At 36.5% G+C, this 27200-nt stretch overlaps 2 protein-coding genes across 2 annotated transcripts in view; both read left to right on the top strand.

The window, feature by feature from the left end:
- LOC106075988 (vesicle transport through interaction with t-SNAREs homolog 1B-like) overlaps positions 1-27200 on the top strand; it is an 89989-nt gene that overhangs the window by 49416 nt on the left and 13373 nt on the right. The gene's annotated exons all lie outside the window — the stretch shown is intronic.
- Positions 228-27200, top strand: LOC106075967 (amidase-like). The gene is made up of 11 exons (XM_056022265.1): positions 228-308; positions 16209-16351; positions 18275-18401; positions 20096-20268; positions 21174-21313; positions 21922-22122; positions 22895-22966; positions 24104-24260; positions 24667-24726; positions 25367-25666; positions 26893-27200. The coding sequence occupies exons 2-11, from the start codon at positions 16234-16236 to the stop codon at positions 27099-27101; spliced, it is 1557 nt and encodes a 518-aa protein (XP_055878240.1). The 5' UTR covers positions 228-308; positions 16209-16233; the 3' UTR covers positions 27102-27200.

The raw sequence follows: 27200 nt of genomic DNA, 5'->3' as shown, positions 1-27200 counted from the left end.
AACTAAAATAAACAAAATCAAAGCGAAAAATCAGTCACTAAATTCCGATACCCCCAACCCCCCCCCCCCCCCCCGGCTATCTATAATATAATATTAATAAATCATTCGTTGATTTCATCATTTCTGATAACGAAAGATAGCGACATAAAACAAGAAAATTGACTAGCTTGGCAGCACTGTCCTGAAACTGTTATCAGTTGCACAATTATCTCTCCCTATTCCCCCCACACTCTGTCTCTCTTCTCTCTCCTCTCTCTCTCTCTCCGAGCACGTCTACCCCAACAGCTGCTACAGCTCAATATTGGCAGGTAGGTTTTTTTCTCTACATTTCCTGTGTACGTCTAGGGAAGTATAACCGCAATTGTATACAATGATACATACTATTACCATCGAAGTCTTATGTTTGAGGAGACTTTTCGTTAATAGCATTCTTCCTTGCAAAACAAAAACATTTCTTATTGAAGTGAGCTTCAAAAAAAAAACAATCAACCCAGACTTTGGCAACGTAAAACTTGAACAATGAGTTGTGAGAATGTTGTGTTATGTTTTGTGTACAATACAAAGTAGCTTATTAGATCATTAAACCTTTCAATCCAAATCTGATATTTGTGTGCAATAGCATTTCAATTCGCTTAAAGTATTGTTATTTTATAACATATATAGGCCAACTATATTCATATACCGTAGAACTTCTACTTTTTGTGTGCAATAGCATTTCAATTAGCATATAGTATTGTTATTTTATAACATATATAGGCCAACTATATTCGTATACCGTAGAACTTCTACTATTTGTGTGCAATATGTTAGACACCTTATTTATATAGGTTAGTTATTTTAGTTATTTAGCGACGCACCATAGTAGACGCATATTGAACGGGACTAGTGACGTTTGGGATATGTTGGGTTAGAGACCGGAAAATCAGTTAGCGTTAGAACATTCCAGGGTAACGACGTGTTTAGTGACAGAGACTTCTACTGTGGCCTTTTATCATAATAAATATATATTAACTTGTTCATCATCGTTGACTACATCTCTTCACCTGTTACAATCGATGTGCCAGTTCTTGTTTGTATTGTTGTGCAACTACAAGTAATACACCCGGACAATTACACCCAAACGATTGCAGAGTAATTGGTTGACTTCAAGACAGCCTGAACTAGCAACATCACAGTGGCGACCCCGAACCTCGAAGCCCGACGAACATCGTACCGGACCTCGAAGCAGAACGTTTACTCAGGTGAGGGTCGTGCACTCGAAGTTATAAGATTTCATCGGAGTACGGCTGAACACAGCATCATCGCAGAGTGACTTTGTTCTAGATCTACATACAGTCGTCGCCTGTTTGATCGCACGTTCAACGAGCCGTTAACTCAGGGTGACCTTCGTCAGGACCGTAATCATCGCAACGCCTGATCTTCATATGCTGAACCGACCTACAACCAGAGAAACCGTTCATTCATAACGGGTGAGAGATCGTTAGTGAACCTGTTGGACATATTTTTTTCTTCGTCATAGGAGCCACATTGAGTATCAAGTTTTACCTCGTCAGTTTCGAGAAGGACAGTTTGCCCGCTGTCAGAAGTATTGTGAGTACTACAAGTTTGGTAGCTAACTAAATCGAAATCGCTCTGTCGTCTTACCCTTGGAGAGATTCTTGTGGAGCAGTTTGCTCATTGAACCGGTTGCTTGCCACGTTTATAACGGTCACTGTGTTTAACCTTTGGAAGGTTAGTGAAGTAATCTTTATCAGTACTGAACATTGATATATCTAGTATTCGTCGGTCTAGACCATATCTAGACTTGTTAGCAGTGAAGTTGTGGAAACAGCTACATCCACTTAATTTCGTTGAAAACCGTTAGTCGTATAACGGAACGTCGTCGGAGGTGACCTTGGTCTCACCTAGTCTACATTGGACAGTTTGGTCTAGTGAAGCAGAGTACAACAGCAAACTTCGTCGTACTACCAGAGTAGAAGCAGAAGCAGTGAACTATTTTAGAGAACCGTTATTCGTCAGCCCAGATCAAGTCATCGTCGAGAAAGTCGTTATTCGTCAGCCCAGATCAAGTCATCGTCAAGAAAGCCGTTATTCGTCAGCCCAGATCAAGTCATCGTCAAGAAATTCATTATTCGTCAGTCGTCCAGATCAAGTTGCCGTCAAGAGACTGTTATTTGTCAGTAGTCGTCTACACAAGTCAAGTCATCGCCAGAAGAACCGTTAACCTATTCGTCAGTAACTGTGTACACAAAGTCATCGGAACTACACATACGGTCATCAACAGTCGTCGAAGAAACTGGAACATTTTGCTGTGGCATATCAGGACATCTGTGGCATTACGTGGGATACTGGTAGCACCGGAGAACAGAGTCAGAACTGGAAGAGAGGCAGTGGAATTTGTTGTGATCTAGCATATTCGGGAGTCCGAACAAAGGGATCTTTCTTATCAAAAGCTAAGTGCCATTTTTCTTATTAGTATATGTTTAGATTGCCCTTAGAAATAGATTTTGTCTAAATTTGGTACGTTAGCCTGAGTAAAATCAGGTGGTGCGCCTTAAAACCCGTCGGGGTAGAAGACGTAATTTAGATGAAAAGCTATATTATATATTTAGGATTGTAATTTGTTTTGTTTGTGTAAACGTCATATCCGTTGTTACCTGGTTACTTCGTGACGTTATCATTGTGTGCCATATTGTCACATCCCAACCCATAGTGATAGTCTCATTTAATTATTTCATTTGTTTATATTATTTTAAATTATTTATTTTTATTAATTTAATTAGATCTGTATTTTTTTTTCACTTAATGATAGAAAGTGCGGGTAGGATTCTTTCATTGTGAATCAGACTAAAATAATTTTTAGTTTGAGCGGTTAAAATCAATTATGATTTTGCCATGAGAATAATGCCGAAACTGGCTATGTAGTCAAACACTATCGTCTGGCTAAATTTAGATCTGCAAATTGTTGTACATCTCTTTGGTACAATTTAATTATCTAGACTCTACTTTGAAATATTATTAAGTTGAAGATGAATGAAGGTAGTACATTCTAGATATATATCTTGTTGAAGATATATTTGACATTGTATAAACATATTTGTTTTATACGGTTAAATAGAACCATAATCTACTCTAGATCTAGACTCTAGACAGTCTTTGAATTTACTCTAGACATTTCAGTCATACCAGATTTTAAAATTGATCATAGTTGGTCATACTAGATCTAATAGTCATAGTGCTCTTGATAACTAGATCTAAATGGTAATATTATACATACTATAATATACTGGATTTAAATTTGTGTGATACTAGATCCAATATACAGATTTGAATATAACCATAATAACTCAGACTAGATTTATACATTTACTAAATCTATAGATAGAGACATACCATTTAAAATTTGTATAAAAGTGTGGAAAAACTTAAATATAAAATAAGTTTAAAGTATAGCCATAACTAATATAGGCTAAGTAAAAATATATATAAAATATAAAACACAATGGCTACATCATCATATGTGGACCTTAAGGAGGTTAAGGAAACAGCTATGCAGGATGGAAAGGCCATGGAGTTAAAAGGAAAGGACTTAGCAGCTTATGTACAGCAAGTTGTGAAGGAGGAAACGGAACGTCAAAGACAAGAGATAGAAAGACAAGAAGAACGTCAAAGACAAGAGATAGATAGACAAGAAAGGATCAGAAAGGAAGAATATGAGAAGCAAAAAGAGGACCAAGAAAGGCAAGACAAAGAAAGAGAAAAAATTAGAGAACATGAAGCTAAAATGGAGAAGATGAGATTGGATGCAGCACAAGCCAGAACTCAAGCTGAACAAGGAAATAACACAAATAACTCAAATAATTATACCACACAAAGAGACAACCCAAATTCGCAGACATGGCTAAAGAGAAAGATACAAAGTTTTGATGAACAGAAGGATGACATTGGTGATTTTCTGAAAAGATATGAGGCAAAAATGTCTACATTTAATATGCCTGAAGAAGAATGGTCTGAAATACTGATAGACTTTGTTCATGGTCAAGCTCTAACAATATGCCAAAATCATGACCATCATATTGATGATAGCTATCAAGTTTTAAAAAGAGAATTATTGAATGCCTATGGTCATAATGCTACAACTTTTAGAAAGAAATATTTTGACAATATACCATCATTAGGAATAGAACCCCAAACTACTATTAATATGGAAAAGGATTTTTTCAATAAGTGGGTAAAATTAGAAAAAGTGACAAACTCTTATGAAGGATTAAAAAATTTTATGCTAGTGGACAACTTTGTAAATAAATGTGATCCTCAATTACAATCTTTTATTAGAGAAAGAAACCCCAAAACTATAGATGAAATAACAGAAATAATGAGAGTATACAAAAATGCCTATCCAAATAAACCATTTTCTGATAGGGATAAGAGCAAAGTAGATTTAATAGGATACACCAAAGAAAATGTTGATAGAAGTAGAAATAGAAACAGATCAAATAGTGGAACTAGAAAATATAGTGAAATAACCTGTTTTAAATGTCAAGGAAAAGGTCATATAGCAGCTAACTGTAGAAGAGGGAATAGTAGGTCTGGAAGTAGAAATAGATACAATGAACAAAATAACAGTAGATATAGGAGTAGAGATAGAAATGACAGGGGAAATTATAGAAATAGGAGTTACAGTAGGGAATACAAAAATAAAGGTACAGATAGGGTATATTTCATGGAAGGAAATAGGAACAATTTTGCAGTGTACCCAGGGTTTGTAGATAGAATTCCAGTGGAATTAATCAGAGATTCAGGTTGTAACACTTTGGCAGTAAAAACTAAATTTGTCAAACCTCATTGGTATAAAGGGTTTACTAAGAAAGTAGAATTAGCAGATGGCATGTAAGGGAATTTAAAGCTATAAGGGTGTACATTGAAACTCCATTTTTCACTGGCTATTGTGATGGCATTGCAATACCAGAAATGAGATATGATATGTTAGTAGGAAACATAAAAGGAGTTAAAGAATGTTCAAGAAAAGAATTAGAAGACTGGCAAAACAAATACAAAAACATAAGACAAAATCATGAAAACATAGAAACACAAAATATAACAAGTATGATAATAACAAGATCAATGGATAAAAAAGATGAGAAACAGGAAAATACAATAAATGTAATAAGTAATGATAAAGAAAAAGAAACCACTAATGTAATACAAATAGAAAATACAGATGTTAAGGAAAGAGAGATAGAAAATGAAACACAAAATAGTCTTGAAACACAAATATCACAAAGTGAAAAAGAAACAACACCCACATTTGCATTAGAACAAATGAATGACAATATTATTGGGAAAATTTATTCAAGAATATTAGATAAAAACAATAATAATCCAATGGAGAAATTTTGTATAGAGAATAAAATATTATTTAGACAAACAAGTAATGATAACAAGAAAATAAAACAACTTGTCTTACCACAGAAATATTGGAAAGATGTTTTAATCATGACACATGATAATAATTTAGCAGCACATAGGGGAGTAAAGAAATGTTATAGGAATTTGTCAAAACAAGTATTTTGGCCCAAAATGAAAGCAACAATCAACAAATACATAAACTCATGTGACATATGTCAAAAGAGATCTAACAAAAGCCTAGTGAATAAAGCACCTATTCAAGAAATGGATGAACCTACAGCACCATTTCAGAAAGTATCTATTGATTTAATAGGTCCTTTAATTCAAACTGAAAATAATAACAAATACATTCTAACAGTAATAGACATGTTTAGTAGATACCCAGAGGCAATCCCATTATCAAATACAAGTGCAGAAAATATCATTAATGCCATAACTCAAAAAGTAATTACAAGACATGGTATATCTAAAATTATATTGAGTGATCAGGGATCTCAGTTTAAGTCAGAACAATTTAAGAAATGGACTAAACAATACAATATACAACACATATACTCTTCGGTTTACCACCCGGCGAGTAACGGTTTATGTGAACGATATGGTGGTTCATTAAAAAGATCACTAACAAAGATAATTCAGAATAATCAGAACAAGTGGGATCATTACATTAACTATGTACTATTTGCTCATAGAAACAACATCCATGAAGCAACACAATTCTCACCATATGAAATAATACATGGAAGAAAACCCAGAGATGAATTAGATGTTTTTAAAGAAAATCTAATAGGCAATGAGAATAAATTAAATAATGACAGTGAAACAACAATCACAACAGAATTGAAAGAAATATGGACTCAAGCATATAACAACAATAAGAAATATAAACAAAGTGCTCATGAGAATTTAAATAAGAAAAGACAATTGAAAACACTAGAAGTAGGAAACAATGTATTAATATTAATAAATGACCTGAAAAATAAAATTGGTAAACAATGGAAAGGTCCATTTAAGGTGATAAAACAAATTAATGATGTGAATTATCAAATTGAAATAAATGGGAAAATTAAAACATATCACATAAATAATTTGAAACTGTATCATGATAGAGAAGATGAGTTGATACAAAACATTCAGGAGGAAATAGAAAATAAATTTTCAGAAAGAGAAGAATGCTTGATGATAATAACAAATGAAAATCACAATGAAAATGATATTAAGGAAATACCTGTAATAGAAACAAAAGAGAATCAAACTTGGCAAAAGATTAATCTTAATAATTTAACTAAGGAAAAGTCAAAAGATATAACTAAAATAATACAAGAATACAAAGAAATTTTTTCCAGCATACCAGGAAAAACAAATATTATTAAACATGACATTAAAGTAACAGACTCAAAACCTATCAAGCTTAAGCCATATAGAATACCGCTACATTTACAAGATAAAGTAAAGAAAGAAATAGACAATTTACTAGAGTCAGGTATAATTGAGCCATCAACATCTCCTTATGCTTCACCAATTGTGATAGCTAAAAAGAAGAATGGAGATATAAGGTTATGTATTGATTATAGGAAACTTAACAACATCACAGAATTTGACCCATATCCAATGCCAAATATAGAGGATATTTTACATAAATTAAATGGAGCAAAATTTTTTACTAAATTAGATTTAACTAAAGGTTATTGGCAAATACCTTTAACAGAAAATGCAAAACCTTACACAGCATTTGTAACACCATATGGTATTTTTCAATGGAATTATATGAGTTTTGGATTAGTAAATGCACCTGCCACATTTAATAGAATGATGAACATGATAATTGGAAACAAAGAAAATGTTATTTGCTATTTAGATGACATATGTATTTTTAATAATAGTTGGGAGGAACATTTGGTAGATGTAAAAGAAGTATTCAAAATAATAAAAGAAAGTGGACTTACAATTCAAGCAGAAAAAGTAGAAATAGGATTGGAGGAAATAATTTTCTTAGGACATAAAATAAATAACAACATGATTAGCCCTATTGAAGATAACATAAAGAAAGTACTTAATATTGAAATACCTACAACAAAAAGACAAATTAAAAGTATATTGGGAATAGTAAATTATTACAGAAAGTTTATAAAAAACTTAGCAGAAATAGTGAATCCACTAAATGACTTACTTAAAAAAGGAAAACCTCAAAAAGTAGTTTGTAATGAGGAATGTGTGAAAGCTATTGACAGAATTAAAGATGTTTTTAGTCATGAACTAATATTAAGACTACCTGATAAAGACAAAATATTTTATGTCACAACTGATGCATCTGGTAATGCTATTGGTGGTTGTTTAATGCAGAACTATGATAACTTACATCCTATATTATATGTAAGTAGAAAATTGTCAGAGGCAGAGAAAAAATATAGTGTCATTGAAAGAGAAGCCTTAGCTGTAATATGGGTAATTACTAAGCTAGAGAGCTATTTAATAGGAAGGAAATTCATATTATTAACTGATCATAAACCTATTCAGTATATACAACAAAAGAGCATGAAAAACAGTCGTGTTTATAGATGGTTCTTAGCACTACAGGAGTATAAATTTGAAGTGAAAGCTATTAGTGGAGCTGTGAATATTGTAGCTGATTTATTGTCTAGAATGACATTGAAGTGAAACAGTTTTGTAAATAAACTATGATTATATTGATTATGTAATATATATTAATATATTGACACCATTTATATGTTATGAAAAGGGAGATAAGTAAAGTTGATGTTAAGCATTTAAAAGTAAGTATGGATATTTTTTTTTGTGTGAATCATTTCATATATCATTGACGAAAGTTAGTTCTATGGAAAAGGGTGAGTATAAAAGAAAAATGGACAAAAGCGTATAAAAGGGTGGTAAAAAAAAAAAATGTATTGAATGTGTAAATAAAGTTTGTAATTGTTTTTTGAAATATTGTATTTTATCAGATTACTGCCAGTGAAGAACATTTGAGATGTGTAGGACATGCCCATAGGATGCCACATTTTCCTCTATGATGAACTGTGTACTAAGGAGGATGATTCTGGAATGTTATGAACTGTTATGAACATTGACATTGAATATGAAGAACTGTCAAGTCAAGATGAAAATGTCAAGATGAAGAAGTCAAGATGAAGATGTCAAGATTTTATGTTTGTTGTCTTCCCCTTAAATTGAAAACGCCCTTGTAAGACTTGACAGTAGTGGAAAAATATTGACATATTTTTTTTTCAAGGGGGGGAGGAATCTGTTAGACACCTTATTTATATAGGTTAGTTATTTTAGTTATTTAGCGACGCACCATAGTAGACGCATATTGAACGGGACTAGTGACGTTTGGGATATGTTGGGTTAGAGACCGGAAAATCAGTTAGCGTTAGAACATTCCAGGGTAACGACGTGTTTAGTGACAGAGACTTCTACTGTGGCCTTTTATCATAATAAATATATATTAACTTGTTCATCATCGTTGACTACATCTCTTCACCTGTTACAATCGATGTGCCAGTTCTTGTTTGTATTGTTGTGCAACTACAAGTAATACACCCGGACAATTACACCCAAACGATTGCAGAGTAATTGGTTGACTTCAAGACAGCCTGAACTAGCAACATCACAAATAGCATTTCAATTAGCATATAGTATTGTTATTTTATAACATAAATAGGCCAACTATATTCATATACCGTAGAACTTCTACCCCAGTTGGGTCCGGGGCGAAGCCCCGACGCAAAAACGTTTTCTTGCATTCTTCACAGCAGAAACGCATTTTCCTGCAGAAACGCATTTTCCTGACATATACAGCTCATTATTCATCCTATTAAAAACTTTTGAAGACTTTTATAAATATTCTCATGTGAATTTTAAACTAAGAATTTAGGCTACCTTCGTGATCTAGCTATGTTAAAAACTGTTTGTGTTAACTGTTGTCTTGATTGTCAGAGATGCCTACATGTCAAAAGGCAAATGTGTTTTTCAGACCTGGAAATGTGTATTTTGAGGGGCAAATGTGTATTTTCATAAATATAAAGAAATATACTCAAGAAAGACTAAAAATCATTCAAGCACTTAACTTACACGAAATGCAGCAATCCTAAAGTTAACACACCATAAAGTTATATAAGACAATTTGTATATTTGTCAACATATTTACACTTTTAAACCTTTTAGACCAGATCTAATGGTTTGCTTAGCTGGATTAGTGACATCTTATTCTATAATGGTAGTTTTGATTATATGTAATTTCTTTACAAGGTATCCAGACACTGAAAATACTTGAATCTCATTTTGAATAAAATTCAGATTTTCTTCTTTCAGACAACTCTTTGCAGAGCTAGTAATGAAAGCTTTGGCATCCTCTACACACAGCGGATCCAGAACTTTGGAGTGGGGGGAGGGGCGGTCGAGTGGGGGGGGGCGATCACCCCTACCGCTTCCCCTAGATCCGCCAGTGCCTCCACAATCATTTTAATAACAAACATTTTAAAGTTTGTTTTTTTTTCAGGCCGATAATCCTAATTAGTCATTGTTTCTAATATTAAAGCTGGGCTATTGAGTCTGCTGAATAGCTGTTGTAAGACCAAGTAATTTATTCTCGTTTCTGATGCTTGATACTGTTTTATAAAAGAAGGAAGGGCGCAAGGAATCAAGAATTTAATATTTTTTGTCAGCATAATTAAAGCTTTTCTTTTGCAAACACACTCAACCGTAAATGCCCCTGATTTCAGTTGCTAGTGACTATAACAGTAGCTTTCGATCTAACACTGACAATAAGCCTACGTTCTGCAAGTCAAGGAACATCAGTTTGATTCCCTTTATCATACTAAAAGAGAGAGATTAAGCTCAACCTAAATTCCTTCTATTAAAACCTCTGCCCTTCACACTTTTATTTCAAAAGAACTCTCTCCTGAATTTGGTGGTTTACAAAATATCAAATCTAGATCTAGAATAGATCTATTACTATATAGATCTGTATTCAGCTTCATTAACAGTTTATTGCTCTGTAATATGCATAGGCAAAGGGCTTTTTAAAGGTATAGAACGGCATTGTAGAGTCTATCGTAAAATACTAGTAACTAGACCTAGACCTATACAAAGTTAGAACAGCCAATTTTGCCCCCCCCCCTTTTTTTTTTTTAAATAGATTCCATAAATGATAAGGAGATCAATAAATCTCTTTTTAAGATGGCAGAAATCGCTTCTTTTTTTTAACTAGATCTAATCTAGATCTAGTTACAGATATCAAGAGTTTTGAGCTACTAGACCAAGATCTATGTTCTATACTAGTCGACCCACGGCGTTATTTTGCAGGGCCGGGCTTAGGCCAATGCAACCTATGCAACTGCAGTGGGCCCCGCACTTTCATGGGACCCGCGCTAATTCTAGGTGTAAATTATTAAATTAAACCATTTTATTACTTATAACAGAATTCCCGCACCCTCTTGATTTACCAGGAGCTCCTGGTAATCTCCAAAAATTGTAAAATATACGAAAAATTCCTGGAATTCTCCGGAAATTATTAAAAATCTTATGAAAACTCATACAAATTTTTATGAAATATATAGATAAAAATTGTCACCCACAGGTTGAGAACCCCTGATATTGACCCTATCTTGCGTCTATCGTTGGTGTATTATCTCCCCTTGCAAAGTGTCTACAATCAACAGGGGGAAGCTATCCAGTAAGCAATCCAAATTTAACTTTCAATTTGTTCGCTTCTAATAGAAATAAATGACCAGATGTACACGTTAATAAAGTAACCTATTCATCCCTTCTATTCAGCAAATTGTTTCACTGACTACCCCACCGAATATGGAGGCAATAAATAACACATTATGACCTTTATAGCCAGTCGTGTGCACTTCGTCGTCAGGGGTCCCCTGAGTGTGCAGTGACGCGTCACCACGGGCCGCATAGGCAGGGATAGGCAACTCCTTACAATATTAGTCGCATCTCAAAAGCGCAATGACAGCAGGTAGGGTTAGAACCCGGGACAACGGAACGACAGTCCAGAGCGCATCCCACACACGACCAGGCAGCCAGATACGGGGGAAGGCAGGGACGGGACACTAAGCAACGTAAGCGTTAAGGGCGATGTGATCTTACCCCAGTCCTGACTTAACGTTGCTTTGTTGCTGGACCTCTATATAACCTAATTGTCTCCCTCCTTGCTCCCCCCCAAAAAAAAACAAAAAACAATTATCAAATTGGAACGATTGTGCTTGATATAATAAACATGATCCTAATGTATTTCCGACTGTAGTAGTCTAAGTAAAGCAAAGTTTCCCTTTATCACCTGTTACTATGGCCGACAGTTAACGAAGGTATCATGCGGCAACCACAACGACCAACCTGGCAACCTCTTTTATTTTCTCCAATATCAGGTTGGTTTCACTCGTCCTCATCGAGATTTGAACTTTAACTCTTTAGAGTTCCATGTGCGATGCACAACTCTACATTAAAATTTCAGATATCCTCATTTGTCAGTTATATGACCGATTTCATAAGTGTAGATAAGTCGTTACTGCTCAGGGACATCAGTTCTGCAACACCAAGCAGATTGGCTTCACTTGCTTGCTTTCCACTGAGCGAGCGATAACAAAATGTTTAGATAGAGACGCACTTTAAGTATAGGAATGGTAAATACACTGATGCATATTTTTTTTTTACAAACATTTGGCTCGATTTGTGTTTTGTCAAACTCAACTTATAGGAGGAGTCAAGCACGTCATCCTGAATCAAAAGTATCCGGGCCCATGGGCGTAGCCAGGATTTTTTTCGGGGGGGGGGGGGGGTGGGGGGGGGTGGGGGGGGATTTTTTTCTCTCCCCCCCCCGACCACCCCCCAACGGCGAAATTTTGTTTTCATATGTATTTATGTGTGTGTGTGTGTACATAATCTTTATTACATTCTGACCCTTCATTCTTTCGGAAGACGTTTAATGTGCCCTAGAAAAGGTTCTTCCTGGAGTTAGTGGAAAAATTGTTGATTCCCCGCCATTACTAGCAATGGGGTCCTAGCGCTCCCCCAGCGCGGGGCGAAGCCCCGCCGCCAAGCACTATTTCTGATATTGAAAGCCAACAAAATGCGTATTTTGAGGTATCTACAGTGCATTTTCCTGCTATTAAAAATTTCTATTTTAAAATCCTAATGTGCTATTCTTACTGACTTAGATCCTCCCGCGCCGTTCGGCGCATTTGCCGTCAAGCTGTTTCCATAAAAGTGTAGACTCGCCGCCATTACTAGCAAGGGGGTCTGGGGGAGCGCTAGGAGCTCCCCAGCGCGGGGCGATGCCCCGCCGCCAAGCACTATTTCTGGTATTGAAAGCCAACAAAATGCATATTCTGAGGTATCTACAGTGCATTTTCCTGCTATTATAAAGTTTTATTTTAAAAACCTAATGTGCTATTCTTACTGACTTAGACCCTCCCGCGCCGTTCGGCGCATTTGCCGTCAAGCTGTATCCATAAAAATCTGTCACTGGTAATGTCTGAAGTCTCTTCCCACCTGCCATGAGGATCTCCATGAAAGTGTGGCGTCATGTTGTACTAGGATATCATTGCAACTCTTCTTATGCGTAATTCATTTTGTCAGAGAACATGTCCCGCAAACCTCATGCGTCGCTCTCTCACAATCTTACTAAGGGGTCGACTACCAGTTCGGCATAGGATTTCCTTGATTTAGACCTGATCTCTATAACTGACTCCTAAAATCTGTCTTAGCCATTTTTGTTGAGCCACATTTAGTGTTTTTCAATTTCGGCAGATGACTATTCACTGCAGTTTATTAATGGAGCCCTGCCACTGGTAAAAATGTGTAACCTCTCTTGAATACGCTCTTGAAATTAAGTGACTGTAGTTTGCTTTAGATTTTATATCCTTTGACTACACTCATAACATTTTGAGTGTATAATTTGCTTTGTTTTTATTATTAAAGAGGTATTTTTTTGCCTTCAAACCCCGCTGAAGTGGGATTTAATCTCAAAACTGAGCATTTAGCTACGCTCATAACATTTTGAGTGCGTAATTATTATTTTTTTTATGTTGAAGAGGGAGTTTATCGTAAATTTTAGAGGGGGTTTTAAAATCAAAATCTTTCTTAATTGTGCTCTTGGAATTAGGGGATTTTCGTTTGCATTTTTTTTTGTTTTGTTTTATAGAAGAGGGGGAATTAACTGCAAAACCCCAGGTAGGGGGTTTAAAACTCAAAACCCCTGGTAGGGGTTTTTAAACTCAAAACCCCTGGTAGGGGGTTTTAAACTCGAACCCCTCTGGTAGGGGTTTTAAACTCGAACCCCCCTGGAAGGGGTTTTTAAAACTCGAACCCCCCTGGTAGGGGGTTTTAAACTCAAAACCCCTTTGGTTGTGCTGGGGCAAGTGATGGTTTAGTATTAAAATCTCACCTAAAATAAACAAAATCAAAGCAAAAAATCAGTCACTAAATTCCGATTCCCCCCCCCCCCCCGGGGGGGATTTTATTTCAAGGGGGGGGGGTTGAACCCCCAACACCCCCCCCCCCCCCTGGCTACGCCCATGTCCAGGCCCATGGGTATTTTGCTACGCCACTATCTAAAAGCATGCCACATTTGAGAAGAAAGTAGGCCTACTTGTACATTTAATCCCATTTTCATTAAAAAAAAAAATCATATTTCAGTAAAATTGAGTTTGTGTAGGGAAGCCCTAGTTTGACCCCCCTGACCTAACTCTGGAGCTGCATATGTATAGGCTATTACGAACACGCTACACGCGGACACTTTTTTTTAATCACGACATTGTTGCCAACTGTGGTATGTGAAGTATTTTCGGTTAAAATGCGAATTGTTTAATAATAATAATAATTATAATTTTTAAAAAAGGTTCTGACCCGTTGAAATTCGGAAATTTTCTCTCTATTAAATCCGACCCTGTCATCTTTATCTGATAGTTCATCCTTTGAGGCTGCCTTCCCTTTCTCACTTAGTATTGGGGGCCTGTGTGTTCTAGCTACTCTTTGTTCTGACAAATGCATGCTACTAGAAGCTCCATCGCGAGGGTATTCAAGTCATCTAATAAATAATAAATAACGTATTGGCATTTGCAGCGTGCTTAGCGTATGTTATTTATGTACAGGGGTTTCCCGTGTTCGCAGTTGTCAGTCGCGTAAACAAGAGCTCATTAGGGCGTCGCAGTATTTTTTTTTTATCGACCATTTGGCAAAGTAAAATTATATCATGGACGCATCACTTCAAACTTTTGTACGAGTACATTTATAAATGTATAACTTTGTACAATGTTGTTTCACGTCTCCTTAAATCAAAAGAAAATAGTCTTTCTAAGATTGCATACATCTGGGTATTTTTGTTTGTTTGTTTTGTAAGTGTAACTGGGTCTCACCATGGGTCTCACGTCTGATGTCTAGTTATTCCATTGTTATTCGCTGCCTTGTATGAATGTAGATTAGGTCTATTTGGTTACTATTAGCTATTTTTTTCGTTTCAAATATTTTGTAAATGTATGTAACTCCTGGCTGCCTGGTCGTGCGGTTTGCGCGCTGAACTGTCGTTCGGTCGTCTTGATGGTGCCGGGTTTATACCCCAGCACGCTGCCATCCCCCAACGGGAGGTTTGAACTAGGAAGTAGATTATCTTCAACTCTGAAGGAACATCCGAAACATGTAGAACACTGTACAACTCCGAAATGTTTCAAACCGTCACCATTAGTGGAGAAATGGAAACCTATATAGCCTCGATAAAAAAAAAGCTAGAGCCTTTGGTCTAGTGCCGTTGTCGCTAAACTCGTCAGCCAAAAGAGCTAAATGAATTACACAATTGAAGTTGATTCAAAGAGCCAATGGATATTAGAACCACATGTATTCAAACAATTCGTACGTTTGTGCTTTCTAAAACAAATAGCATATTTTCTTTTTTCTGTAGGTCTGTGTTTAAAAAATGTTGACTCGTTTCTAACAAAATATAATAGTAAACAATATTCCGTTCCTGCACCAAACGTTTTGTGTGTGTGTGAGTGTGTGGAAAAGCTGCAGCGAAGGAGCCAATAAGAGCCACATGTAGCTCGAGAGCCGCAGTTTGTGACCCCTTGCGTAGTCACTAGTGTACTCTAGTTTCTTGTTTTTTCTCAAGATAAAAGAATCCTAATAAATTCAACTGTTATGCCTACAAGTGTCTCATATTAAAACCCTATGTGTCATGCATAAGGAATAGGACCGTGACGTGTATATCTTTTAATGTAGCCTTAACACTGTTGGTTATAGCCTACTTTTATTGTAATGTTTAGAAGTTGTTGTTTTTTATTGTTTGAACCAGCGCGAGAGAAGTAGCAAATAAAACAATTAAACGAGAGATGACATTCTTCACTAGTTGATTTCTTATAAATAGATACAGGCAACAAAACTTAGAGACACTTCAGGACAAAAGAAAGTAATTAGGCCTATACTACTATAATAATACATAAAACTCTAAATACTAATTTACACATAGAAAAAAAAAACTAATGAAATACTAGAAAAACACGAAGATAGAGACATATTTCTTATTCCTTGTGTTAAAACAAATTTAGGGTGCCCATGAGTCCACCCAAGGGGCGCGGTGGCTGAGTTGTTAAGCGCTTGGCTTCCGAACTTGGGGTCCTGGGTTCGAATCTCGGTGAAGACTCGGATTTTGAATTTCGGGATTTTTAGGCCGCCCCTCAACGACGCCCGATATCCTCCATGTATTTAAAATATTTAAATACATTGGTGTCTGAGGTTTCACATATATTAGTATCTGAGAATTTCTTGCTTTGTGTTTCAGAAAAAAAAAAAACTCTGGTCAGAACCATGTCTTACAGGAAATATCAGCCACCAGTACACAGACAGGTCACGCAGGAAGAAATTGAAGTTTTAACCAATGACCTAAAATATGATTGCTCTATTGATCAGATCCAGGCTATAAAAGGTCAGTAGCTTCAAGAGTGCAGGTCTGGCAGGGGACATGCCTTCATCATCAAAAAAAGTTTGTAAAATGTTTTACATGCTTAGGATGCTCCTTCAGATTCTGAAGATAATTTCATCCTAACTCAACCACCCCGCAGGACGAAAGGGGGTGGTAGGGGGCAGGGTTCGAACTCCGGACCTTCGTGAGCACCAAACCACAGTCCAGAGCGCATACCACACGACTAGGCAGCCTCTAAAGGGGCGTGGTATTGCGTTTAATGTTATTGATAATAGGGGTTATGTATTAACATTTTGTTGATTAGCGTAATTATAATCACGATAAAACACTAATTTCTGACTTTAACTGGTTATTAACTCAATACATACTATTTAATACAACGTAACCTTTGTTAACAACAATAGTTAAGACTTCAAGACATGGGGTGTAACCACACACCTAATATAGACAACGGGGCATAACTCTAGTCATACATATAACAATGCATATAATGTAACGTAACTACTAAAAAAAAACTGCACTATACAAACATTGACACATATTTACTTCTTCAATTAATACAAATGTGATGATTGGTCACATCACTAGATTTAGATGTATGATGTGATAATTGGTCACATCACTAGATTAAGATGTATGATGTGATGATTGGTCACATCACTAGATTAAGATGTATGACGTGATAATTGGTCACATCACTAGATTTAGATGTATGACGTGATAATTGGTCACATCACTAGATTTAGATGTATGACGTGATGATTGGTCACATCACTAGATTTAGATGTATGACGTGATAATTAGTCACATCACTAGATTTAGATGTATGACGTGATGATTGGTCACATCATTAGATTTAGATGTATGACGTGATGATCTTTTAAACTAGGTCCACCACAGACATACATAGATCAGACAACTACAAACCCAAAACGTATTGAGATTCCAAAGTTCGACTTATCTGATATAAAGATTACCTGAGACCACTGTGTGCTTGTTTGTGACCTTGACTCTGATCACAGTATTTAAGACGAAGCCCGTGGAACCAGTGGCGTAGCAAGGTACCCGTGGGCCCGGGTTCAAGAACATGTTGATGGGCCCTCCCCCCCCCCCGCCCCCCCAATATGACTAATATTTGTGTGACAGAGAAATCCAGTAGTTTGTAAGTATCATTACATTTACTTAAAGATATCCCAATGCAAGCTCTTAAACACGGCGGACAGAATCATTGAAGACTATGTTTAAGTACTGTTTAGCAACAAATTGAACATAATGCGCATGTGGCTGCTTTTGTTGAAACAATACATGGAGGCTATTCAGTGGCGTAGATAGGGTGGGGGGAGTGGGTCCATATTTGAAAATCCCCCTGGCCCCCAATTGAGGGGTATTCCAAATGAGTGTCCGAAATTTGTTTTAAATTAAATATCAAATAGTATGCCTTAATCTAATGTCAGGATGTCGCATGTTATAATTCAGGGGCCCCTAAAGAGGTCAAGCCTCCCGGGCCCCCAAATCCCTAACTACGTCTTGGGGCCGGGTTCATTGAACCACTTAGCGCCATGGATGCTACGCCACTGCATGGAACGTTCCCTAGATGAAGGATTTTAAATCAGTTGTTATAAATATTCATAAATCATGGTGTTATCACTGACGGCTGTAGTATGCTGCTTGGTCTACGGTTACCTTTTTCTTGCTGTGGTTGCTTGAATATGTTGGAGTATAGTTGTCCAGGCCAAGATATAATATCGCTTTTGTGTTTCTTCATCCGTCGCTATAAAGTGGTCCTTGCACTATGGCACTAATTGTCCTGGATTCCTATCAATTTCAAAGAAAATAAAATTACTTTAGCTTTGATATAAAAATGTCCTGGGATCATATGAACGAATGCAGTTACCCCCCAATTATGTTTTTTTATTCTATTAACAGACGTGGCTAACGAAAGCCTACAGGATCTCTCAGTCCTAGACTCACTATGTGAACCGATACCGCTAGTGAAGTATCCCCGGACCCCAGGCTACAGACCTGCCCCTGAAGACAGAGTTGGCAATTCTTGGTGAGTAGCCTGGTAAGAGTTACATGTTGTTTTTTTTTCGTTTGGCTGATGATGTAAAGTTCTTGTTATGGTTAACGAGAGGATCACGTGACCAGTGCAACTACATTGACCTTTCTCAACAACTGTCAGCTTTGTAAAAAAAAAATGATAGTAATTTTTTTTTACATGTTTTGGATGTTCCTTCAGAGGTCAAGGTTATCTAAATCCTGTTTCAAACTTTCCACAGGACGACGGGTGGTTGGCTGCAGGCAGAGAAGGAACCCGATATCATAATAATAACAAACACATACACATAAACACAATGTCAACAGAGACGACCAAAAGACAGTCCAGCGCGCATACCACATGACCAGGCAGCCTTCAAGCTGAGGGGATCTGAAAACACCCTAAAAGCCCAGGCTCTATAGTGATCTGAACTATCCTCCTTCAGAAGACAAATGCTTCTATTATTCGTCTAGCTTTAAAACTTCCTTAGATACCCCCCCCATTAGTCTACAAAAGAGGTTGGACCATAGCGCACTGAGTATGCTATAAGCATGGAATATGTGCTAGATAAAACAAGCAAAAGAAAAAAGAAAACTTTTTAAAAAATCAAAGCTTATCTAAGGGAAAGAACCACTTTTTTTACTGCCATTTATCTCAAGATGACAGGTTTTAACTCTTTCTGCTATATCATACAAAATCAATTAATTGGTTAAAAAAAATATTTTTTGTTTATTGATTCAAGTTTCGTCAGGTACAATAGATAATCGTGCTAAGTTTCAACTTGATCCGAGAAAATAAAGTGGGAGAAAAGAAATGTTCAAACTTTTTATCAAACAGACCAACAGACAGACCGACAGACAGACCGACAGACAGACCGACAGACAGACCGACAGACAGACCGACAGAAGACCGACAGACAGACCGACAGACAGACCGACAGAGTGAGTTGATATAAGCTTTGGAAAAAGGCGACCGTGTGGTAGAGCATTCGGAAACTTGGAAGCTAAGCTGAAGGTTGTTACAAGCGATAAGACTACTTTGTCGAAACTTATTGTGAATACATGGTTGACTGTGAGGTATTAGTAAGTGGACCAATGAACTAAAAGCTTTTCGCCTTACTAAAGGTTAAAAGATTCAAATTGAATTCCACTAAAGATATATAGCTTTAGTCAGTGTCGTCTTTAGATCATTGGAGGTCCTAGGGGAAGTAAATTTGGGGGCCCCAAATAAAATAGAAAAAAAAAATCTGCGAAAAATGATAAAATTACGCAATTGTCTAAAAACTTAGTGCACTTCAATAATTACATTGAGGGCAAGTTTCGCTATTTCTTCTCTAAATATTTTTTTCAGAGTACTGTGCGAGGCCCCCATCAACCGAAGGTCCTAGGCGACTGCCTAATTAGCCTATGCCTAAGGCCGGCCCTGCTTTAGTTTTTGCAAATCCACACTTATAATGGCAACTGGGTTTCAATCTCTCAGCCATTAACTCCCTTGATTGCGACATCAAGGCCATATCGCGCAGCGCCACAGGAAATGTACTTCTAGGGGATGCAACTCATGTGTGAAAATCCTAACCGTCACTAATCTATATAAAAATCTCGCCAACCTATCTAATCTTAATCAGTAGGTGTACTCTTGTTGGACACACAATTACATATGTTAAAAGATGAGTAGTCTGAATAGTCTCATTACATTACGTTTGCTCCCAGGGCCTGGAGGTGTAACATACAGGGAGCGACCTCTGGCAAACTGTCTGGAAAAACGTTTGCAATCAAAGACAATGTCTCAGTGGCTGGTGTTCCAATGTCCAACGGAAGCAGACTTCTACAAGGCTATATTCCAGAGTTTGATGCAACAGTTGTGTCCCGAATTTTAGATGCAGGTCGGTGACAACAACTAAAAAAATATTCGATAATATATTCTTAGGGTTATGACATACGACAGCTATGAGAGTTATCGTTCTTTATTAGCTTTTAGACTTGATTCAGCGTTATGTATGGCCAGGTGATAGGAAGTCTAGACCTAGTCACCTCTGTTGACCTATCAAAATGATTTGATTCAATATTAAAGAACTGGGTTTTAGTAAGTTATATGTGGTGGTTCACATTGACCAAACACTGATGCCTTTCAAATTAAGGAAGACGAATCAACATTGATGCTGGTTTTAAAATTGTTTGAAAAAACAAAACAAAAACGAGCCCTCCTATTTGTTGAAATTGTTTAGACAAAACATAGATTAATGTTTATGATTGTCTAACTTCTAGAGTGTGAGATTAAGCAAGCAAGTAACATAAAGACCCGCTTAATGACCCTTGATCTCTAGGACAGATTCTTTAAAGGTCGTCTGTTTCTATGGCTGACGGTTATCGAGGGTTTCATAGGGACAGCACAATGACCAACTACCCTTTTTTCCCCAACTAATGTCAGATACCCATTAGAGTTGGGTGGATTCAGGGGCGTCATAAAATTAAAAACCCAGTTTTCACTAAGATATGCCCAACTATTACATATATGTTTATTCTTTAAGATCCAATTTAATTAATTCACCTAAAGGAGGTGGGTTGACCAGTTTTTCTTGTGCCTGTAGCGGTTCACTCATAGAGGATTACTTTAGTGATTCGATCGTCCCCCATACTCGGTGATCAACACAATAGATAGCATCACATTGGTCTATCCATTTACTAGGTTATTATTTCTGTAACTAACATATCACTCTTAGCCCACTAATATATTTCTGACTTAAATTAAATGTTACAAGTTTAGTCTCATGTGTCTGTGTGTGTCTAGGTGGAAGAATTCTGGGGAAATCCTCTTGTGACGATTTTTGTCTTAGTGCCATGGGATTTTCATCTGTTGAAGGTTACATAACGAATCCAAACAGGCCAGATTACAGAGTCGGTGGATCTAGCGGTGGTTCTGGAGTTTTGGTAATACAATAGATAGGCCCCTATCACAAAAAAAAAACTTTTTCTCTAAAAAATCTATATGTGTTTGTATGTATTTGTTTCTATTTCTTTTGTTTTTATTTTCTTCGATTGCAAACTGTTCATGTTTTTCTGAGCGATCTTCCATTTATAACATACGTAGTTTGGTCATTAATATATATGAATGTTATGTAAGACAAATATGCTTATGGATAATAAAGATTATTACTATTAAATTCCTCAGTGGACACTGCCTAGAGGACTGCAAGGAATTTGGTTTCCCTCAAACTTCGACCCTGGCAGTTAATTTCCATAAGAGTAATAATACAAATATTCCATATGCTAAGACTTATCTGTACGAGTGCTCCTTCTTCCCTAGTGTCTTTAAAACATCGAACAGGCTGCTTGAATCAGCCAGGAATACCAACGACTTAGCCTGGTTATAGTCAGTGATTAGCATGCATGACTAAGCATGAAATGCATCATTATCTTTTCAATTGAAGTAACATTTGTAATTTATAAGATAATATGATAAGAATTAGAAGTAGAATTAGAATGTGAATAGTCTGTTGAATCTTGACCACACTTTTTTTTTTTCATTTCTAAACAAGGTTGCAACCAAACAAGTGGACATGGCCATCGCTGCTGACCAGGGTGGGTCAATACGCATCCCTGCAGCTTGGACGGGAACTGTGGGTCTTAAGCCGACCTATGGCCTGGTTCCGTATACAGGCCTGGTGCCCATAGAGCCAACAGTGGACCACGTGGGGCCCCTCACACGTAATGTCACAGACTGTGCCTTGTTTCTGGAGGTACTGTTGACTGGGTGTTTTCTGGAAGTGTCTTTTAGAGTATCATATTTATGTGTGTATGGTCAAACGAATACTTAATTCTAAATGAACTGCTGTAGATATGATGTACCACAAGACTTGATTATGTATGTACGGTTAAACGAATACTTAATTCTAAATGAACTGCTGTAGATATGATGTACCACAAGACTTGATTATGTATGTACGGTTAAACGAATACTTAATTCTAAATGAACTGCTGTAGATATGATGTACCACAAGACTTGATTATGTATGTATGGTTAAATGAATACTTAATTCTAAATGAACTGCTGTAGATATGATGTACCACAAGACTTGATTATGTATGTACGGTTAAATGAATACTTAATTCTAAATGAACTGCTGTAGATATGATGTACCACAAGACTTGATTATGTATGTACGGTTAAATGAATACTTAATTCTAAATGAACTGCTGTAGATATGATGTACCACAAGACTTGATTATGTATGTACGGTTAAATGAATACTTAATTCTAAATGAACTGCTGTAGATATGATGTACCACAAGACTTGATTATGTGTGTATGGTTAAATGAATACTTAATTCTAAATGAACTGCTGTAGATATGATGTACCACAAGACTTGATTATGTATGTATGGTTAAATGAATACTTAATTCTAAATGAACTGCTGTAGATATGATGTACTACTAGACTTGATCTACATTTTTCTTAGTGAGTCCATGATGAAACTACTATGTGTTTTATATGTCATGTTTATTTCCAGGTGATCGCTGGTAATGATGGACTAGATGGGAGACAAAGGGCTGACGTTGAAATCCCAGAATACAGTAAACTTGTAAACAAAAATAAAACATATTTTCCTAATCATTTTATTTTAACTAAGAATCTATTTACAATTAATGGACCTTATTCACCACTAGTAAACAAACAACATTTAGCCACGTGACAATATTGATAAAACAATGACAGCCTTTATGGATTGCGTAATGTGTATAAAAGATATAGAAAGCCACGTAGCATAATGTTGTTTGTTTACGATTGGTGAATGAGGTCCATTACTGACGACATTTCTTTTTCCTTCTCAAATGTTATTGTTCGTAGTGCTCAATCAATGAAAAAAAAAAGTGATGTACTGATTTAAATCCAGTCCAACTTTATGTTCAAATTATATAGTCAACTAAACATTCATTGTTTATTTGACTTTCATAAACAAAGAGAAACAAATTAGTCAGTATGGGGATCAAACCCACGACATTCGCGTTATTTTCGCGACGCTCTGTTATTTAGTTTACCAGCCACGCTGCTATGTGCAAAATTTTAGCTTGAAATAGATTCTTCAATATTTTTTCTTTGATTTTTACAAAACTTATATTAAGTCAATCCGTCTGTCTGACTGTCTGGGTGAAATCTTTTACAAGTTTTTTTAATTAAAAAGCTTATATTAACTCACTCCGTCGTCTGTTTGTTTGTCTGTCTGGGTAGAATCTTAAACACATTATTTCTCCTAATTCCCATTCTCGGATGAAGTTGTAAATTTGCACAAATATTTATTGTCAAATAGAATACAAGAATCAATGAAAACATTAACTAATGAATTAATTAATTAGCTATAACTTTGTTTTAGACAGAAATTGTACAAAGCTTAGGGGCTATAAGCCTTGTATAGAGACTAAAGTGGTTCGCTAAAACGTGTGAACTATTTTGTAACGTAGTGATTAGCACGTCGGCTGCATCCCGATAAGGCCTGGAGACAAAACAAACCCAACGGACACGACTAGCACTTTCTTCGTGGTTTATTTGTAAAGACCCATTTCTCCACCTTTAGGCTCTCTGTAAAAATACAGCATTAATACAACTGTCAATCAATATATTTAGATCCTCATACGTTATAATTGTTTTCTTTAAAGCATGTACTTAGACGACAAACAACTTTGTACACTAAGCAATGACAACACTTGTGTTATCTATGTAGCTGGAACCTGGTATACTCCACAAGAAACTCGGGGTTCTACAAGAAGGACTTGACACTTGTGTTCCTGAAACTCAAAAGTCAATCAATGAATTCCTTCGCAATGCTCCCTTGGCTGGACTGGACCTGGCCAATGTCTCTGTCCCTCTTCATAAACACGGTAAACGTTTTTTGACAAAGTTAATATCAACTTGCTCTGTCTGTCTGTCTGTCTGTCTGGTACACATTTTGTACACATTATTCCTCCCACTTCCCACCCGCGAATCAAATTCAAATTTTGCATGAATATTTATTGTCTCTAAAAAAACACGAATCAATCGAAACATTCACCAATTATTTTATCCATTAATATTATTAATTAATTTGTTTGTTATATAGAATACAAACTTAGCAGATTAGAGGGGAGATAAGCAGTTTGTAGAGAATTAGGAGATAACAAATTGAAAGAAAGTTAGAGTAAAATAGAATAATTACATTTAGTGTAAACAATAGTTACTGAATTATTAATTATATTTATTTACAACTTATTAAAATCTCAAAGGCATATTTTACAATTATACTTTCAGGGGGAGCAATATTTACCGGTTTCATTGCACCTGGCGCCAACACCTGTTTCCAGATGGGCAGTAAGTTGTTCAAAGATATGCAGCTATTCTATTGTTATTATCTAATAAAGAAATCTGAAAGTATAGACTAGTTCATATTATAGAAGAAAGAAACATGATAAATAGAAGAAACAATTAGAAATGTTACCATGACACAATGATAATCTTGATCTTCTACACTACATGTATCCATTGAAAAATAGCACTTACTATTCTATGATAGTATGGTTTTATATAGGCAACATTACAACAGAAAGATTTCAGCAATAAAAAATCAACCCTTATAATATCCCTTTCAAAATATTCTTTGCATTAGTTTACAGAATAGGCTTCTGTCTCTAGTGGGCAAATAAAGGATCGCTAAAAATGCTTCTAAGCTGAATTATTTGGTACTAAATTTCTGATAATGTGATGCCCTTTTTCTCTTTATTGGTAAATAATTTTCGAGGATGATATTCTATTTTCTAAAACATTTATGCTAGATCATGATGCCCTTTATGTACTTATTGAAGATAAATTGTACGACATTGCTAATATGATAGGGAAAAATAAGTAACTTGTTTATTCTTCAGAATTGTGTCTCATGTAGATGTGAAATCAGATTAACCAAAACACTATACAAATTAATATATAATTACTAAATTTCATTGTGACTTACTAGCTGCAGGTCAGTTTCTGCAAGGCTTTTATCCGACCTCACTTGAGAAAGCCGTCCGCCAGGGTCGCCAGTGTTCCGGCAGTCTGCTTGCGCCTGGGATCAAGACCTTCACAACCATTGGTGAGCTTCTGACACGTCGCTATGGCAACCACTACTACTGCAAGAGCAGAAACTTGATCCTGGAACTGACCAAGCAGTACGAAGAGGCTTTGACAAAGTGCGACGTCATTGTCATGCCGACCTTGACCCACGTGTCATCAAAGATTACCGAGAAGAAGGCAACAGAGGTAGAATCGCAACTAGGTAATTAGCTGACACAAATACTTTGACTCTGTTACTTTAGCAGGCAGAGATTTACACGATCATTTCTAAGCACAGTTATCTCTTCTTTGCTTGGATTTCGATTTGTAAGAGCTAGTTTATATTTTTTTTTAAAAGCAATATGATACATTCTAGGGTCTCAATGTAGATTAAGGAGTGGTAGATGTCTAGATGTAGATCCACAATACACATGACTGCTGAAGGAGAGAGACAGACGCCTATGCATCGTATTTGTTGGTCTGGCGAAAGTCTTTGACATAATTAGCAGGAGTGCCTTTTTAAACTCCTGAGAAAAATAAGATGCAATTCCAAACCACCAAAATTCATGGAGTGTTTTCTAGAGGAAACAAAATGTGCAGTGAAATTTAATGGAGCCAATTTAATTTAATAGCTCGTCGCCACCTTACAGGTCTTTACGACTTGGCAACTAGCTAATGGTCTTGACTGTCCACAGCTTGTGACGATGAAGGCCAGTGTACAGCCCTTCTATGACAATTGGTCTTAATTCAAACCAGGAAATGTTGACACATTTTGGGTATAGATTGTCTTTCAAATCAGTAGGTATTTTTTATATTGCTTGCCAAGCTGTTTCATTTTGGTCAATTGATCATTCAAGTCTAAAATAATTCAGACACATCTATTTGAAATGGGCGATATGGGCATGTCTCGGGATCTTAATAAAGCATGGACTGGCCCTATCTGGATGAGAGCTTATGACAGCAGGAATGTCGACTAGGCCATACTTGTCAGCAGCAGCGGTGGGTGTGCGGGATGCGGTGCGACCTCAGTAACGCCTCTCGTCAGCAAATCTAATCTCTTTCCCAGAAAGGAGGAAGATGATGTTAAATCTTATCAATGGCCGACTGTTAACGAGGGTGTCATGTGGCCAGCACAATGACCTATCACCTTAACTTTAACGTACCTCAGGTACCCATTCGACTCAGGGGTGTCCGAATGTGTCTTACGGCCAGCACAACGTTGATTGTAATTAGTGGCGTCCTAAAAATCACGAAGTTAAAAAATCACACTCTCCATCGAGATTTGAACCCGAGACTCCTCAGTTCGAAAGCAAAGCGTTTGACCACTCGCCAACCACGCCTCACCATCTCTTCAGACGTTCAACATAATCGACACGGGTAAAGGGAGATACAAACACAATTAGGTCAAGGTAATTAATTTCATTGATTTTTTTTCACTTTGATTTTCAGCCTACATAATGGAGAGTACTGACCAGATAGCCAATACAGTAGTAGCCAACATGACTGGCCACCCGGCACTGACCCTGCCACTTGGCAGTCTTGGGGATGGCTCGAAAGACAGTCTGATGATCGTTGGAAGGAAGTATGATGAGCTTACCGTGCTGCAAGTGGCCAGGGCGCTGGAGAAGATCATCCCAGAGAGACTGGGCACTTTGTAAAATTTTCTTTATTGAAATCTGCTTTTCATGTTGCATTTTATATTACTTTGTAATGTATGTGTATATGTCTCGATTTAACACATCTTTATATCACATTGA

The sequence above is a fragment of the Biomphalaria glabrata genome, chromosome 3 (genome assembly GCF_947242115.1).
Source record: "Biomphalaria glabrata chromosome 3, xgBioGlab47.1, whole genome shotgun sequence".
Lineage (NCBI taxonomy): Eukaryota > Metazoa > Mollusca > Gastropoda > Planorbidae > Biomphalaria > Biomphalaria glabrata.
The sequence above is the reverse complement of the archived record's forward strand: the minus strand, read 5'-3'. Positions and strand labels throughout refer to the sequence as shown.